This window comes from Platichthys flesus, chromosome 10, assembly GCF_949316205.1.
Source record: "Platichthys flesus chromosome 10, fPlaFle2.1, whole genome shotgun sequence".
NCBI classification, from domain to species: domain Eukaryota; kingdom Metazoa; phylum Chordata; class Actinopteri; order Pleuronectiformes; family Pleuronectidae; genus Platichthys; species Platichthys flesus.
In genome coordinates this window covers 5,864,917-5,883,802 of record NC_084954.1, presented here as the reverse complement: position 1 = coordinate 5,883,802, position 18,886 = coordinate 5,864,917, and the positions used below count along the sequence as shown (strand labels likewise).

General features: G+C 44.4%; 1 protein-coding gene across 1 annotated transcript in view; it reads left to right on the top strand.

The window, feature by feature from the left end:
- Positions 1-18,886, top strand: part of fndc3ba (fibronectin type III domain containing 3Ba) — a 94,328-nt gene that overhangs the window by 63,491 nt on the left and 11,951 nt on the right. The window contains exons 11-24 of the mRNA XM_062397481.1: positions 443-581; positions 1,048-1,101; positions 1,801-1,925; positions 2,913-3,087; positions 3,531-3,617; positions 4,614-4,749; positions 5,693-5,764; positions 7,279-7,397; positions 7,656-7,761; positions 8,805-8,977; positions 9,560-9,673; positions 10,101-10,250; positions 12,315-12,595; positions 14,877-15,095. Of these exons, the coding sequence (XP_062253465.1) occupies positions 443-581; positions 1,048-1,101; positions 1,801-1,925; positions 2,913-3,087; positions 3,531-3,617; positions 4,614-4,749; positions 5,693-5,764; positions 7,279-7,397; positions 7,656-7,761; positions 8,805-8,977; positions 9,560-9,673; positions 10,101-10,250; positions 12,315-12,595; positions 14,877-15,095 (1,950 nt within the window). The remainder of the gene's footprint in view (positions 1-442; positions 582-1,047; positions 1,102-1,800; positions 1,926-2,912; positions 3,088-3,530; positions 3,618-4,613; positions 4,750-5,692; positions 5,765-7,278; positions 7,398-7,655; positions 7,762-8,804; positions 8,978-9,559; positions 9,674-10,100; positions 10,251-12,314; positions 12,596-14,876; positions 15,096-18,886) is intronic.

Below are 18,886 nucleotides of genomic sequence, written 5' to 3'. Positions count from 1 at the left end.
GTAACACTCGTTACAATTAAAAGATTTCATGTCGACGAGTGAATATCAGCTGTGAATGCTTTCACTGATCAAAGCATTCAATAGATAAGTAAATAAAGAGCATAATTGTGGAAATCTATAACTAAGAATGTTTAAGCTTAAGATAAATCATGACAATCATCATTTTATTTGAGGGGACAACATTGAGATAACCAAGATAAAACATGTTTTTGTCATGTTTTAACTGCTATGTATATATATTGTTTCTGAGTTGTTCCTGTAGCACAACATCTGAACATCCCCTGTGCCAAGTTTCACGTGAATAAAGTGAAGCAGAGCAAAGTTAGAGGTTTTCACAACGGACTGGGGTTTTTGCAGAATCTCCAAATCAGAACAATTTGTCACCACCTGTGCCGTTTGGTATTTCTTAGGTTTTGATGTTGTTTTCTGTGTGTTGCTCCAGGGTCTGTGCGATGTACAACTCGGTTCGAGGCTCGTGTTCAGAGGCCGGCTCGTTCACCACGCACTGCAGCGTCGCCGACGTCCCGCTCCCCCCGAAGTTCTCCCACCGCACCAAGAGCACCCTCACCCTCCAGTGGAAGGTACCACGGACATCTTTATGCTGTAATCTTCAGGAGAGCTGATTAAGCACTTTCTCTCTCTCATATAAACATTCCTGCCATTTCAATTTATGGTTTGAATTAGTTTTTGATGGCACCCAGAGTAGTATATAATAAATCTAATGCCTCCTGAGCTTTATTGACTTTATCTTGAACTATAAGTTAATGCTCTGAACAAAGTGTGTTGTCTGTCACCGGGTTTATCAGCTAGAGACATATTCTTGCCTCGCCTGTCCTCTCCGACCTTTCTCAACACGAGCAATTTCTCTTTATCCTCTCACACTCACACTGATAAGGGGTGACATCAGTCGCCCAGACAGGAGATGAGGCCAATCAGAAAAACGCGGCAGGTATTTTGTCTGCCTCCGTGTCAGAGTCTTTTATCCTCAGCTAATCTCTCCATCTCTCCATCTCTCTCTCGGCCCATTTCCCCCCCCCCGACCCACAGCCCCCAGGCGACAACGGATCCAAAATCACAAACTACCTGCTCGAGTGGGATGAGGTGAGTCCTGCTCTCGATGTCCACCGTCCGTCAGGTTACTGGCAGACGTCACTAAATAGACATTAACGTTCAGTTCCTGTGATAAGATGTAATAAGTCTGTGAATTATGAGTTTTCAAACATTGTCTCCTCTTCTTCTCTCATTTGTCTTTTTTGACTTGAAAAAATAGAATCTCTTGTGCAATTAATCTCAAACCTCTCATTTTACCCCTTTCTCATTTCCTCTCCTCTCATTTGTTTTCATCTCCTCTTGTTTCCTCTCCTCTTCATCTCGTCTCTTCCTTCTCCATCTCCTCCTCGCCTCTCTTGTTTCCTCTACTCTATTCCTACTTTCCTCTAACTTTCCTTTTCCTCCCCTCTTCTTTTGTTATCCTCCCCCTCACCTCTTGTTTCCTCCTCCTCTCCTCTTGTTTCCTCCTTTCCTTCAACCCCTCTCCTCAACCTCCTCCCATTGATTCCTCTCTCCTCTCTCCTCTCTCCTCTCTCCTCCTCCTCTCCTCTTGTTTCCTCCTTTCCTCCAACCCCTCTCCTCCACCTCCTCCCATTGATTCCTCTCTCCTCTCTCCTCTCTTCTCCTCCTCTCCTCTTGTTTCCTCCTTTCCTCCAACCCCTCTCCTCCACCTCCTCCCATTGATTCCTCTCTCCTCTCTTCTCTCCTCTCTCCTCCTCCTCCTCTCCCCTCTCCTCCTCTCTCCTGCAGGGAAAGAAGAACAGTGTTTTCAGAGAATGTTACTTTGGGAGCCAGAGACACTGTAAGCTGACCCGACTGTTTCCCGCCTGTGGCTACACGTTCAGACTGGCTGCGCACAACGACATCGGCACAAGGTACGGTGGCCTGTAAACCCCAAATCACATACAATGCACTCTGCACAAAGCATCATCAGAAACAGCACAGACAGACGCCATAACTCCCTCTCGCTCCTTGTTGTAGGAGCTCAGGGTTTTTATTAAAATACATGACAGCTCCTCTACCTGACATTCAGCACCTGTGAGATCTCACCCGTGTTTTTAGTAACCCCGGATAATGACACCGCTGGCAGCTGAGTGTGTCGGTGTCAGACACATCGTGCACCGAGCGCCACCAAGAGACCAGCTAATCTATATCTATTACTCTTCATGCCAGACTGGTCCTCTCTCTCTCTCTAATCCCATTTCCCCTCGTTCTCTCCTCCCTGTCATTACGGCGCTGAGCATCTCGTCTGCAGTCGTTAGGGGGGAGGGGGGAGGGGGGGGAGGTGAGCTCAACTTGAAGCGGCCTTAGTGCATCCTTCATCCCGATTCCCCCTTTGAAGCCGCCGACACACAAACCCGTAAAACAGCCGCCCCTGGCTCGCACAAGATTTCAGTTACTCGCTTTATTTCTTACTCGAAAAAGAATGTTTTACAACCTCCTCGTCCACGTTTTGTTTTCCTCCTGAAACTCACAAGTTGGTGAGTTTTCCTCCTCTGTCTTTTAGGTTTGGTTTCCGACAGTTCATCACTATGTTCTGTCTTCTTCCTGTCACACATCTATTTTACTGTTCTTTTTGCCGTCGCCCCCGGGAGCCCCCCCCCCCCCCCCCCCCCCCAGCCTCATCCTCACCTGCAATCACACGTGGACTCCCTTCGGCCGAGCACTCTTGTCAGTGTTATTTTCTTATTTCGTTCCTCACACAAGCACCTCTCTCCATCTCTGACGTGTTTGTAATTCATGATGCACAAGCCTACTGTCCTCTTACCCTGCTCTCCCCTTTCTCCTCAAACTCCAGCATTTTAAATAAAAGCAAAATTGGGACTAAATCTGGAAATGTGCTTGTTTGTTTTCTCTTGCAGTGGCTTCAGCACAGAGGTGGTGTTTTACACCATGGGCACCCTGCCCGCTCTGCCTCTGGCACCGCGGCTGGTCAGGGCCGGCGTGTCCTGGGTGACCCTGGAGTGGGGGCGTCCCGAGGGCAGTCCCAGCGAGGAGCAGCTCAAATACACACTTGAGATCCAGGAGGACAACAGCGTGAGTACCACACACACACAAACACACACACGGCTCCCACATTATTTATATGAAAACACAGTTAATGTTATTGCCACTGGTTATTTTCCATCACATTAAAACAGTGCCTATTGATTTGAAAGTGGCAGCAGCAACATGATCCATCATAGTAAACATGAAACCTACATTTGGTTTTGTGAAACTCTGTCGTCACTTAAATCAAATAGGAGGCGAAAGAAAATATGCACTGTTATGACTTCACACTTAAGCACACACACACACACACACACACACACACACACACACACACACACACACACACACACACACACACACACACACACACACACAAACAAGCACACCTCATGCATATGATTGCACAAGTTTATATAATGCAATCATAGACACTTCAAATGCAAGTGATCCCAATGCACACAGACGACTGACCGTTTTCTCTCCAACAGGGAACCGACTTTCATCCAAAGTACACTGGAGAAAACTTGACTTGTACTGTACAGGGCCTGAAGAGGAGTACGCAGTATAAATTCAGGGTAAGTGACGACTGTGTGGGTGTGTGTGTGTTTTTGTTTTTCAACTTTTGAAAGGATCTTTGCATAGAAAAGGACAATATCAGGAGTTAGAGGAGAAGATTGACATTGTGTGTCACGAAGCCGTGACGCAAGAACCCGTCCTCACCTGTCGGGTCCCAACTGGCCCGGGGCCGGAATCCACTACATAAAAAATATTCTGCCCAATTTCCACTCGTCTTCTCCAATCACAACCCCACTTTAATGGATCGGCTTATTGAATTTTCCGTATAACTTCATATGAGGAACACTGCTGTGGTTCATCTGCTCAATAAGGAGGGTTTCATAAGTAGTGAATGTAAAACGAGAGACGAGTGATGATCTGCAGGAGGCGCTCGGATTCGTGCGGAACGATCTTCTGTCCTCATGACAACTGCCCGGGTACATGACTGCACACTTGTGCTCCTATAATGAAATGACAATGTTGTATTACGATGGGAACGCAAAAGTAATCTTCAGAGAGATTCCTGCCGTGACCCTGCAGGGCCTCTGTAGATAAGGCCCAGCTGTGTATATAGTGCAGGTGTTATTTGATTTTCAGGTGCATTCTTTGATGGAATCATCGCGGCTGCCTGTTTTCGCTCGGGGCTCACTGGTTTTGATCGGTTTCCTAGCATCAGGGATGTGTTTCCAAGGATACCAGCATGTCCAGGTGGTTTCCAGTGGCAATGTAACATCCATCAATCATGGAGGGATTACAGTGTTTTACCAGCGGAGGATTGGCTGCAATTTCAGGAGTAGTGAAACAAGGCAATTCAAGGCAAAGCTGTTGTAGCCGCTAATAATGCGAGGACATTCTGAAAGAAAATGTTCCCACTGGAGATCTCTGCCAGTGTCTGCATGTGTTTGACTCCGTCACCTCAAACAACACCTCACGTGTACGTCCATGCATGTGGGCACCCTCTTCATCTGCCTCTCCCCTGCTTCTCACCGGCCTGCCTCTGTCTTCCTCTTCCTCAGCTCATAGCATCGAACATGGAGGGAAAGAGCAGTCCCAGCGAGGTGTTGGTGTGCACCACCAATCCAGACAAACCAGGCCCTCCATCCACACCCTGTGTCACTGCAGCCACGCCCTTCGGGTTCAGCGTCACATGGGGTAAACATACACACGTTGACTGCCACACGCACGACAATATTCATAACACACATACACACTCAAAAGATCCAGGTAAAAATATACACACCTCATGTAAAATGCATAATTTCCACCATCTAACACACCATTACAACCAGAAGAATATAATCCAGCTAAACGCAAATTCTCCAAATGATCATGAAATTGAGGTTTTTAGAGATAGTTTCACACACTAGTTATTTCTTATAACTTCAAAAGCAAGAAAATCAAGGCTTTTTTTTTATTTGGCAGCGAAATGATTAAAAAAAACTAGAATAGAAAAATACTCAGCCGAGCGTCTACCTCAGCCGAAGCCCAAAAGTCCCCTTGAACCCAATCAGGCTGCTCCTAATTGCACAGACGTATAAATATCAGTCTTCGGAATGTGCTTGATGTTTTTCTTTATTCAACATCCATTCATTATTCTCTGGAAAATCATAAAGTGTCAGAAAATGCCCTAAAAACATCACACATTTTTTAAATATAACTCCTGGCTCCCCATTTAAAAATGTAATAAGTTCTTCCCTGACCCGCACCACATCCTTTCAATAAGGCTCGATGGAAACTGTCCAGTAGTTTTTTTTGTGATCTTGCTTTCAACACCAACAAACAAATGGACAGGGGTTGAAATGTATCCTCCTCGAGGCAGGCAAATGAAAATGTTCTATTTTATATTCAAGGACAATGAGTCTAGTTCTTAAAAACAGTAGAAATATAGAAAAACACCTGTTTACAAAGTCAAAAAGGTTATGAGGACTTTGTGAGGCTCATCGGGCTCTGACCCTTTATTCTAACCAAATCCAACAACACTTCACTAATATATGTTAATTCTTTACCGGAAGCCTTTATGTGGGAAATTGTTATATACTTTATCTAGACTGTTGCTTATGATGTTTATATGTGATTAAAATGAATCCCTCCACAGATCCTCCGCAGGACAACGGGGGCTCAGAGGCTCTGACGTACCTGCTCGAGGTCTCAGAGGGCTGCTCCGAAGGTACGATGTCCACCCGTCCCTCTGTTTGTCCCCCGTCCCTCCGTTTGTCCCCCCGTCCCTCCGTCTGTCCCCCCGTCCCTCTGTTTGTCCCCCCGTCCCTCTGTTTGTCCCCCTGTCCCCCCACTCCATACATTCAGCTCATTTAGCTGCTTGTTCTCGGTCCGAGGTCTTGTAAAAAAAAAATGAGCACAAAATGTACCATGTGTCCCCTCTCCACTGTACCCCGTGTCCATTGCCCTCACTTACTCCCCCTAAGAGCAGTAGCATCCATAATTCACTGATGGTTAGCATCAATTTAAAACACAGCAGCGCCTGGATTGCCTCGGATCTGCTCTCCAGGAAAACTAAGTGTTCTCTCGTGTCTCTGAGTTCATGCGACAGCGACGGGGAACGGGACATGATTTACTTTAATTTGTTCTCAGTCACATGAAAGACAGGATGAACAGGAGGACAATCTTCTTTTTTTAACGATACAACACTGCCTTGGACTTAGCTGGTTAATTAGTCTTAATTGATGTACTCTGTTAATTCAGTTTCTTACTTATCTCACAGCCAAACATTACTCAGGCCTCTGGATCGGAGACATCTGAGGGCCGAGGCACTTTGTATTATTTTCTGTCCCTCTGTCCCTCTGTCCCTCTGTCCCTCTGTCCGTCCTGTTTTTGAACAAAACATCTCTGGAAAACCTTGAGGGAATTTCCTTGTTTCCTAGTAATTCCGAATCTGAGAACTGCTCTTTAAATACAGATTATTATTATAAGAATTATTACTTGTCCTCGGATGTTTTCGATTTTGGTGGTCAAAGATCCCTGTGATGTCACCAAACACATTTTGGGAGCTGTAATTTGAGAATAAAAACACCAGCTGTGAAAATATTCAGACAGATTTCTAATAGGATAAAATAATGAAGTGATAACATTCATCTCATTGAGGTCAAAGGTCAGGGCGTCATCATACTGTTCTTTATAATCCCTTTATTGGTCCTTCATCCCTCTGACAACCAGTGTCTCAGGACGACTCTGAATCATCCCTTTGTGTTTTTTGTGATTAATCAAATGTGTGTGTTTGTGTGTGTGTGTGTGTGGGGGGGGGGGTTACTGCTCTGTAACGGATGTTTAAATAAACTGAGAAAGTCAGTTCCATACAACAGTCACTGTTGCTTCCACGTTGTTGGACGTTCACTTGAATCCACTTTATAGTGTTGGAAAAAATACAAAGCATATGTTACGTAATCACAATGCATTAGCCTTCAGTTCTGCGGTGTAAACACAACCTGCTGTCAATTCAGGAGCCCACACAATCTGTTATTGTGCCACAAACATCAACACAATGTTGTGCATGTGTTAAATACAATGAGATTCTATTTCTGGGAGAAAATAACTAGGGTCGGCCGCAGAAATACATACGTGAGGGCAGGAGATGTATAAGCTTAATATTTGTTTGCCTGCATATACGATCGGTTGTGTAATCGTGTGTTGTCTCTTCTGTTGTGCGATTTGCTGGCGTGCGTGCAGCGGGCCAGTGGGAGGTGGCGTACAGCGGCCCGGCAACAGAATGCATGTGTGAGCGCCTGACACCTGGGACCTTGTACCGCCTACGTGTGTGTAGCATCACCACCGGGGGACACAGCCAGGTAAGACACACACACACACACACACACAAACATACTGTACACACACACAATTACACAAGTTTAAAGTGGTTGTCTTAATTGAACTTTGAATTTTCACCATGAATCATCAGCATTGTGAGAAAATCGAAAAAAACGCAAACACATATTGAACAAAGGGCCTGTAACTCTTACTAATCAGATGGTGTCTAATTATTGTTCCTCCTCCTCCTCCTCCTCCTCCTCTCTTTTGTTCCGTTGTGTTTGTCTCTGCTCCTGAAGTGCACCGTCGGTGTTCCGGTCCGTACGTCAAACGTGCCGCCAGGCCCCTGCAAGCCGCCAAGGATTGTGGGTAAAGCCAAACACAAGGAGGTGCAGTTAGAATGGGGTGAGTGCAGACACACACGTACGCCGTGTTTAGCTTTATCCTCCAGAATGTGTTCACGTTAGGTCGGCCAAATCGCCCTCTGGCAGTTGAATAGGTTTCCTGGCCAGCTCTAATGTAACCTCAGTCAGCCATGTTTGGGCCTAATTGAGCCTTAATTGAGCTCATTAACCGCCTTTACCTCGCCTCATATCTGACTTCACTCCCCGAACGTCGGCCAATTATTGCAGATTAGTGTCGTTATTTGTTGGCAGGCGAACTCTGCCGGCCTGGACCGAGGAGGAAGCTCATGGTTGAGCCGGTCTAATACAGCTGGCCACAGCTCTAATCAGCTCACATTCAGGCAGCGCTGGCCATATTTCACGATTGGCTGGAGCTGAAGGTCAGAGAGAACGTGTTGGTGGGGCTTCCCCCCCCCATTATAAATGTACCTGAAGGACTGATCCGTAAACACGTGTCCCTGAAAACGAAACGCTATCTTGAATGAATCTTGAAATTGTTTCTATAGAAGACTTTAAGACTCTTCTCAAGTTTATATAAATGCTTTAAACATTACTACACAAGATCGTTTGCTCTAATGTCTGTCCCTAGTCACTGGTTAAAGGCCGAGGATGTCTCACCTAATTGTGATTTGTGAATATGGGCTCTTGTAATAGAATCTGAGTGACTGACTGATTTCCATCGCACAGAGAAAGCTGTGGACAGAGACACATGTCCGTCCATTCTTCCTTCCTGTTCTTGTGAAAGCGACATATCAGGAAAACCTTCAAATTTGTCGCACAATGAGGCAGTGATGACATTTTTGTATTCAAGATGTCAAGGGAGCAGAAAGGGAGATAGTGTCAAACTGTAATAATTGTCAGTATTGTGATTACTTCCACTTTGCTAGGAAATACACTAAGTACGTTTCATTCAATTCCTTCAAAGTCTTCACTCCGGTATAATGAGTCTGGGCTGACACAAATTTAATTTGTACCTTTGGTGCTTGGCTGCGTTTCGAATACGTGTCCTCAGTCTGATCTTTGATTCTCTGCCTCTGTGCTCAGACTCCCCCGTGTGTGATGCCGTGTGTGAGGAGTGTGTGTTCAGCCTGGAGATGAGCGAGGGCGACGCCAAGCCAGCGGAGGTGTACCACGGGGCGGAGCTGCAATGCACGGTCGGCAGTCTGCTACCCGGAGCCACGTACAGCTTCCGACTGCGGGCTGCCAACGAGGCGGGGGTGAGGAAATTCACTGGTGCACACAGCGGGAATGTCTTCAGGAATTATCACGAAAATAAAGAAATGGAAAAGCCTTCAGCAGGGACCATAAAATAAAGTCATTATTTTCAGTTTAGAAACATTAAATACACTGTTTAACGGCCATTTGGAGCACAACATACAAATGTACACACAAACAGGGGCCAGCAGGTATTAAGTGTCCCCGACAGTCTGAGCAGTGGTGGTGTTTGGATTGGAGTGAACCACAGACTGGAGCTAACACTTGATTGATTATACTCACAGACAAGAGTCAACTGGAGCTCAGACCGGCTGATTGGCACAAACACAGACACACACACACACACACACACACACACACACACACACACACACACACACACACACACACACACACACACACACACACACACCACACACACAAAGACACACACACACACACTTTAAAATAGGAAGCAGGGAACACCGAACAAACAGCTCACGTAACCGTACAAAAACACACAACTCACGGTTTCACACATTCACACAGACAGGCGGGTAACACACACACACCTCTAATTGTTGATGTGTGTGTCTCTCTTGCAGTTGGGCGCACACTCTGACCCCACAGTGGTGACGACAGCAGCAGGTCCTCCTGGCCAGTGTGGGGCGCCACTCATCACTCTCACGAACAACACTTGTGTAACGCTTAACTGGGAGGTGAGTACCCCTCCATCCCCTAGACACACACACAAACACACAGAAATCACACACCATATTAATCAAGGGAAAGAAAGGACTTGTATGGGCATAGAAAACCAAGACAAGACAGAAAGAGACGGAACGGACACATTTTTATAATCTGTCTACAAAATGCCCAAACTCCCCTGACCTGAGAACCTGCAGCTTTGAATTTGTGTGCATGGTGTGTTGTTCACTAGTTCAGCCAACAGACCATTTATCATAGGACCTCAGCTTTCCCTGGATCATGTTTTGAAAATGAAATAAAGTCCTTGGTGTTGTATCTGAAATTAAATCAAGCCTGTCTGTATTTCAGAATAATTTATGGCCGATTTGCTTTTTTTTATTCCAAGTTCCCATTGATTTCTCTGAGCTGAGTTTGTGTGTGTGTCTCTGTGTGTCGCAGAGTCCCGAGGGTTCGGGCACAGACATCTCCGAATATCGTCTGGAGTGGGCGCGGGAGGAGGAGCCCATGGAGCTGATCTACTGCGGATCGGCCACACAGTGCGAGCTGTCAGATCTGACGCCTGCCACAGACTACTGCTGCAGGCTACAGGTGACACAACCAGAAGAACACACACCCCTCAACACAATCATGGGCGATCACGTTCCACTAACGGGCCAACCTACATTCATGCACAGGCACACGGGTGTTTGCATACAGGAAAGGGGAAGGGGCATGGATGATGCACGAACACAGATATGCAGACACACAAACTCATAATTTGTTTACCTTAATGACATACGATCAACGCAACAGTCAAACGTGTTCATAACTACGAATCTCTGGAGCGGTCAGACGAGGGGGGGGGGGCAAGCAGGAGGCCCGACATGTTGTATTGATTCTGCTGTGGGGTTGTGTTAACAGCACATCAACACAGTTGGCATCCTCGTCTGTGTCTCTTTTTCATCCTGAGATATTTTGTCTTCATTTCGTTTTTTCGGTCGAGCTTTAGAAACATCCAGCTGTTTCCCTGCTGTGTTCTCACATCGACTCATTCAGACACCATCTGGAGTTTGACTATCCGGAGCCTCTGACTTGAACATTTGCTTTCTCACATACAAAAAAAACCTCCTCTTTCACAATGTTACCGAGTCCTGGATCTGCCCCCTTTTGTCCAAATAGGTTGTTTGAATTTCGTGGAAAATCAGTTGGGTAGTTTTTGCGTAATCCTGCTCGAAAATGATCAAATCAACAACTGCACAAACCGCACAGGGGTGAAAACATAACAACCTTGGTGGAGGGGAAAAAACAAAAAACATTTCAATACAAATATCAGCCAAAGGGAAGCATCACAAGTTAGAAACACACACAAATGAACAGAGACAAGAGACAAGAGACTTATAATAATTGATTTTGTCAAGTGCCCTGACTCTTAAGCTCATGCATCAATATCTACACACACACACACACACACACACATGTCCAATAAATGTATGTTTTATGGCTCTTACCCTTTATGGGTTAATTTATTTAAGTCTAAGAACAGGTCAAGGTCATCCCACCGTCAGTTATTTGATTTTGTGTGTATGTGCACACAATACATCTTCATGCCCTTATGTGCATTGATGCAGCAGTGTGCACATGTGTCTGTGTGTGTGTGTGTGTGTAAGAATACAACAAGAATATCCGATTCTCTCTCACAAGACGCTCTGTTTGGGTCGAACTGGAATTGACCCCTCAGGTTGTGTAGCTGCTTGTGTAGATGCTTCATTATTGTTCCATATTTGACAGGTGGACGTTCACCCTTGAGGTAGAAGGGACACTGCAGCACAGCCGAGGTTTATCTGGAGGCTTTGTTTTTTGGGCTAAAATATATATTCGACAGCTGAGGATAAATCAGAAATACTACTTGAAAATAAATAAGTCCTCGTCTCTGACCCTCGGGGTATGTCCACTGTTTACTGCCTGGACAAAGAAGTAAGTCGAGACTTCTCTGTAAGTGCTCACAGAGTCGAGTTATTCCTCGACTCTGTGATGTGGACTCAAGTTATTATTGTTGTTGTGTTATTGGAAAGTGGCTGTGACACTTTTTTATACTTTGAAATACGTGCTCCCTGGGTTCTCGGAAGTGTTGCATTTATTGAGTTATTTAAATTAGAATAAATCCATCACCTTCAGGAGAGATTTCTGGTCGTGCTCCAGTGCTCATTTCGCATTCAGATTAAAATAAAACCATTTAAGTTTTCGTTTTATTTCTTTATTTTAGTTTAGGCTTTCAGAATCAAGAAAAAAACAGTAGATTCATTTTGTCCTGGTTTGTGTGAGGCTATAAACAAAGGATATTGCAAATCAAAAACGATTGAGAAGCATTTAAGACGAGAGGCTTCAGGTGAATATTAATGTGTCACACAGCAAAAGAAATTGACTTATCTTCGTTCACAACTCATTTGGAGTTAATCTGCCTCTGCAGGATTTCTTGTTTTCATCTTCTCCTCTCCTACTCTCTGTTAAGTCTTTGTATTTACTCGTCCTCCTCCCTTCATCCCTCTCTTCACCTCCTCTCCGTACACATGTCCCTCACTCCCACTTCTGTCAATCATCCCTTCACCCTTATCTTCACCCGCCATCTCACAATCTCTGTATTTTCTTTTTGCCCCCCCCCCCCCCCCCGTTCAGGCGGTGAATCAGGCGGGCGCCGGCCTCTACAGCGAGCAGGTGAGTTTCAGGACCCCGGCGACGACTCCCGACCAGATCTCGCCCCTCGTCCTCCTGGAGCTCCCCACCTCCTCTGAGTCGGGGCACTCCCCGTCTACCTGCCTCCTCCTGAAGTGGGACGAGCCCAACAGCAACGGGGCGGACATCACCTCCTACGTCATCACCGTGGACGAGCAGACCATCTCCGTGGAGTCAGGGACGAGTCACCTGGTCACAGGCCTGCAGCCGGACACCGAGTACAGGTACGCAAATAACTCTGATCTATGTCGATGATGGTCACTACTCCTGAGGCTGAGGGGAAATACTTGATTGGATGTCCCTTTAAAATCGAATGACATGGAAAAATAGTCGCAAGCCACCATCTCACTTACACTTATATTGTAGTATTTCAGTTTTTTTCAAGGATAAGTAAATATGTGTTTGCATGCTTTACACGTGTGTGTGTTTATATAAATGTATATGTGTGTACATGTATGTTTGTATACATATCGCTGGTTGTGTACTTACATGCCAAAATTATCATTACAACAACTCTAGCATTTGTGTCTGCATCTATGAGAATATAGCATATACTGTATATATAGTATAGAAGTATATACTGTATAAGTATACATCTTATATTTATATACTGTATATATAATATAAACATATATACTGCATAAGCATACATCATATATTTATATACTGTACATATAGTATACACGTATATACTGAATAAGCATACATCATATATTTATATACTGTATATGTTTATTGGTAGTAGTAGTAACTGGGAGTAGCTTCTGTGATGTTTGCCTGAGCAGTGGATGCTCACGGAAGCAGCAGGTAACAACCACTTGGTGACATTTAGCACTGGCTTCTGCTGTCTTGTCCCTGTAAACAATCCAGTGATTGTGTGTTTGTGTTGTGTGAATGTGGTGGAAAAAGACAGGGTTTCCAGGGTAGGGGCCCACGTGAAAAGGGAGTGATCACACGCCATTGTTTTCATTCTCAGGTTGTTTTTGTCCAATGTCACTTTGCTCTCTTGCATAATCGAGCTGCGACTGAGGCAGAACACTGTGTGTGTTTGTGTGCATGCGTGCTCATCAGTGGGAGTTTGTGTGTGTTTGGCAGTGACGGTAATGCAGGTTGTTATTTACAGGAGTGGGGTACTTCAAATAATGTTATTCTCATTTTATCTGTGTGTATGGTTTTGTGAAGGACCAAAGCAAATGTTGTTTGCTCTGTTGGGAGTGGAGCTGTTCCAGTGCAGGATGAAAATACACCTGTTCCGAGGTCACATGTGACCTTGCAGCACAACAGTTGTATGTCCAAGAGAATCAAAGTAACTTTAATGTTTAAAAACATAAAAACTTTAAATAATAGAACCCGTAAATAATGAATTCAATTATTATAATTTTTTTTCCAAATTTGATTGTATTTGGAATTTTTTTTTTCAAATACAATCACATGTTTTTATTGAGAGTTTTAAATCTTAGTCCTCATGAGCTTGTAATGAATGATTTTAGAGAAAAAACTGAATGGCAGAGAACAATTTTTATTTCAGATAAAGGTTCTGACCCCTGACGTATCAGCCTTTTGTTCAGAATCATATTCAGAGTCATCTTTATTTTGATTTACTTCAATAAAACACAATACATTTCATCAAGCATCTGTTGGAACCCAATTAAGTAAAAGTGTTAGTGGCTAAATACAGTCCCTCATCATCTTCATCAAAAGCTGAGATTCTTTACCTTTCAGTCCCTTCATTTTCAATCTCTGCTCACCTGCCGTCTCATTACCCGCTGCATAATTGCAGATGGATGGATGGATGATAGATGGAGGAGCATTGCCCTTTCTCCTCCGGCTTCACCCGGACGAATGGATTAGAACGAAAGGTTGCAGTTACACAGTATCAGCAATCAAATGTCAGATGGTTGTTCCTCTCGAGCCGAGGCGCCTCTCCGTTACGGATGCTAATCAGACATTGACAGGAAATAGGTGTGCAAGTTAGACGGATATCAAGGAGAAAGGCAGCAGGCTGGAAAAAATGACTGTTAGTGCTTTTCAATTGGCAGCACACACGTGGCATCGGACAAATGTTCTTTCAAAACAGTAAATCATTCTATCCGTAATGTTTGTTATGTATATATAAATATATATTCAGAGAAAAGCTGGGCCAACTCCTCTGACATATTGAAGTCTGATCACCGCCGAGTAAATAGAATCGTAATGGGGGGGGGGGGGGGGGGCGGATAGATCCTAGGTCAAAGCGTAAAGACTGGATCAGCCTCTTTGCTGTAAATTACCCCACCATTAGACAAATAGGTCTGTAAACACACGGAGAAAAACATGGAACAAAAAGTCCAGTTCTGGGTCATGACATTAACCCCTGCTCATGTTCCTACTGAAATGAGGCACTAGCAGCGGCAGCCATGTTGCTTTCTTCACCGTTAACAAAGACCTCTCCTTTTTAAATCGATAAAAGATTTTGTCTTTGTCACGAACGAAATCCTGATCCTCTTCTCTCTGTGCTTTCTCCAGCGTACAGATCCAGGCGGTGAATGACATCGGCTCGAGTCCCGCGAGTCCCACCCTGCAGGCCAGGACACGGCCCCTCCCCCCGGCCCCGCCCCCGCTCGAGTGCTCGGCGGCCGGCCCTCAGAGCCTGAAGCTGAAGTGGGGCGAGAACGTCAGCCACACGCGGGCCCTGCTCGCCGAAGACGTGGTCTACATGCTGCAGATGGAGGACAAGAACCACAGGTGGAGTGCACGCAGCTTGCATGGTTATGACTGAGAGAGGATTGTGGTTTATTGTTTCAAATGTCAAAGATAAAACATCAAATATCCCCAAAACGCACAATTACATTCAAGAAAGGAAACAACAACCTCATGTTCATGCTCTGTTTCTTGACTTTAACACCCTCTATCACAGCCCCTCCTGTAGACCCTCTATTACATCATAGGCTACCCTACACCCAGAAAATTCTAATGGTGGAAATGGCTGTAGTTATAGTCCACAGTTCACACTGGACATCTAGGCAGTGTATCGCAGAGTCTCAGATGTCTTTATACTCTGCTGATTGAAATCAGTGCAAAACTGTATTTGATTTTCTCTTCATTCCCTCTTTCACTGTACTTTCCCATTCCAATTGTACGCACACACTTTATTCTGTAGGTTGTGTTCCTGATTCTAAATGTTCTCCACTCTCTTCATACGTCTGAACAGATTAGTGGGGATTGGTTAGAGTTGTGATGGGCGCTTCCCATTTCCAGGTCCAAGCCCTTGTATTTTCAAGAAGCTGCAGAGCTGTGTCCCTTCCTGTAGTTGTTGATCTCAGATTGTGGACTAGATTAAATACACCTGCAAAACAAATTGTCATGACGTCACACTTAACAAGTGGATTCAAACCTTCGACTCTTGTGAAGCCACATTGAAACGATGAAGTCCTGCGTAGTGGTTCGCTCTCGAGCCTCTTGGCCACTTTCTCCTTAACCCATAGCTAATCAACAGAGCAAATCAAGACCCAGAAGGTCAATACTACACACACACACACACACACAAACACAAGTATGTGTGTGTGTGTGGGTGTGTGTGGACACAGTAACCAGATGTACCAGGGAGCAGACACGTTGAGGGCATTTAGAACCAGCCGGGATACAGCTTCCAACAATTAACCCTCCATTTAACGGACGGGTCGAGCAGGAGAGAGAGAATCAGGTAGAGACAGAATTAGAGGAATAAGGAGGAGAAGGAGCAGAACATGACCCTCGACTAAATGACAGGAGGTTAGACACACGGGTATAAAGAAAGAGCATGAGGAGGGAATTGTTTTAGTTGATGTTAGAGACAGAAGCAGTGAGATTGAGAACGGGACGAAGGACGAGGCAGGAAACAGACTGAGCCACGTTTACCTCATTACGCTTCCTGTCAGATTTGTCGTGCTCCCTCCCCATTATCTCGCCCTCTGCCATTATGGTTGAATGGGTATCAGTGTGGGAATTAAGGCTTGGCTGGCATCAAGTCCCAGGTACCTTGGCACCACTGGAATGGGAGAGAGAACAGCTGGTGGCAGGCTGGGATCTGTTAGCCTCTGCAACACACACACACACACACACACACATTCATACAATCACATATGCACACACGTAGGCACAAACACACTCCCATCTAGTTTAAATGAAAATGGCTTTCACAGCGATGAGAGTCTAATTTGCTATTTTTAATTTTAACTTTGATGAGTGTTTATATTTGGAAGCATCTGTGTCCATGCTAACGTCTGTTCTCACCAAACCTGGTGCTGATGGTGTTTTGTGAATCATCCTGTAATTTATTTTTTACCTGCAATAGATTTAAATTGATGGGGGGGGGGGATTTATTTGTTTAATCTGAGTATATGAATAGTGTGGCTCATTCTGGAGTCAAATATGATGAAAGAGTTGATAATATTTTGGATTAATTACAGTCAGTCCAGTTTCGGTATCATTTCCTTATATTATTCACATATAAACAACACTGTACTCTTTATAAAACCATTAAATGCTTGGCATTAGTGTATCTATATATATATCAGTTTTTCTATTATGTCTCAGATATAAAGATTTTGAAGTGATCTAAAGTGGCTTTTTACAGGAGAAGCAGATTTCTCACAGATTTCTAAGTTTAGCCCGATCTCTGATAGTAAACTTTATTATGCGTTTTATTCAAGTGGGACTCAGTGAATTAAATCAAACTGTCCCTTGTTTGATTTATCATCACTTCATATACAGCAGAATTTGCCGATTAATGAAAACGTAGACAGATCAATTTTAATTGTTTTAATTTAAAAAGTGAAACTTTGCAAACTCTCTGTTCATAACTGTTCATAAAATCCCACAGGGGGGGGGGGCGGGGGGGTTGGAAGTATGTCAAGAGTCATAATAAGGAAGTATCTGATCTTTTTACATAACCAGGGAACTCTTTTATGTAACCTAATATTTGAATTGATTGAGTTTTCCTAATATGCATTAGGATCACAGTGAAGGTTTCATAGAATTCACTTAAGGAAGCTAATCACTTTCTCAGGGTTGTATTGTGAGCGTGGATTTGATGTGGTCAGTTACTAGAAGGCTGTGAGCCGGAGGGACCATAAACAAGATGATATATTCAGATACAAACCCAGTTAATTTAGTAAAGACACCCTTGGCAGTGTCTCCAATCAGCCCAAATACACACACACACACACACACACAAACATACACACACACACACACACACACACACACGGTATTTCGCTCTCTCCTCTTCATCTCCCCCATTTGCTCCATGAGGTAACCGTCCATCAGGTCTGTAATTGGCTGAATGGCGACGTGTGACTCCGGACTGTTTCAGCCTAATTGTCTTTACTTAGGATTCATTAGTCGCAGCCACTGGTGATCGTTTAGGCGAATTCACAGCTGTTGCGTCACTTTGTGGGTGTGTGGGGGGTTGGGGGGGTGGGGACCTATTGGGGACCTGAATCTATCTCACATTATGGGGACAGACAGGATGTCCCTCTATGTAAATAATACAATTTGAAGGTGAAGACGTGTTTCAAATTTAAGTGAAGTTCAGGTTAAGATTAAGGTTAAGGTTAAGGTAAGGGTAAGGTAGGTAGTAACTATGTTCAAGGCTAGAGTTTGTCTCCAGGAAATCAATGTACGTTTGTGTGTGACTGTGTGTGTCTGTGTGTGTCTGAGTATAAAAGGTTATCAAAAGGCACCATTCCCTCTAAGCTCCTCCTCTTTGTCATTCCACTTAGCAGGTATTATTATTAATGGTGAAATTGCCATGGCAGCCAGATAATCCCATTAAAAGATATGAAACCCATCATGTTGCCAGTGGATATTTCGGCAAACATAAATTTTTATAGATTTCTTTTTATGTCTGTTGGTTTTTTTGACTCTGCTGCACGTCCCCGACTGATGTTGTTCAGATTTATTCATCCTATGTTATTGTTAGAAAGGTGACTTCACCTCTACAGGTTACTCTGCAGACATGTGCACACCATTTCATAAACATCCTGCCTCCCACCTCCTCTTCCCCCCCCCCCCTCTGTTATTCCCCTGTCCGCTCTGCCGTGTCTTCTTTATTAGTGCATTAGCTGAAAAAAATAAATAAATAGCGGTTTTCACAGGTTCACAATATTGAATCCCTCGTTTTTTTCTTCTTCTCCTCCTCCTCCCACCCCCTCTTTCACTCCTATCTCCCTGTTTGCAGACTTGTTGCTGGTTTTCCGCTCTTCCCCCGCGCACAGCTTTTTCGCATTTCCACTTGTTTTCCTCGCTCCCCCGCTGCCCGGTTTTTGCCCTTTAAAAGCCGACCGAGTTTGTTTGATTTTCACATCGAAATGAGACTCACTTTGAATTTACTCAAAATGCCTTCTGGCAGGGGTACTGGCAGTGTAAGGGTGCCATGGCAACATGCAAGAAAAAAGGGATTCAACCTTGTGACACAATGGATTTTTTTTAGATGGATGCAGGTGGGAGAACATGCACTGAGGGGAAAGCTCAGGTGCCGTCACTCATAAGCACTA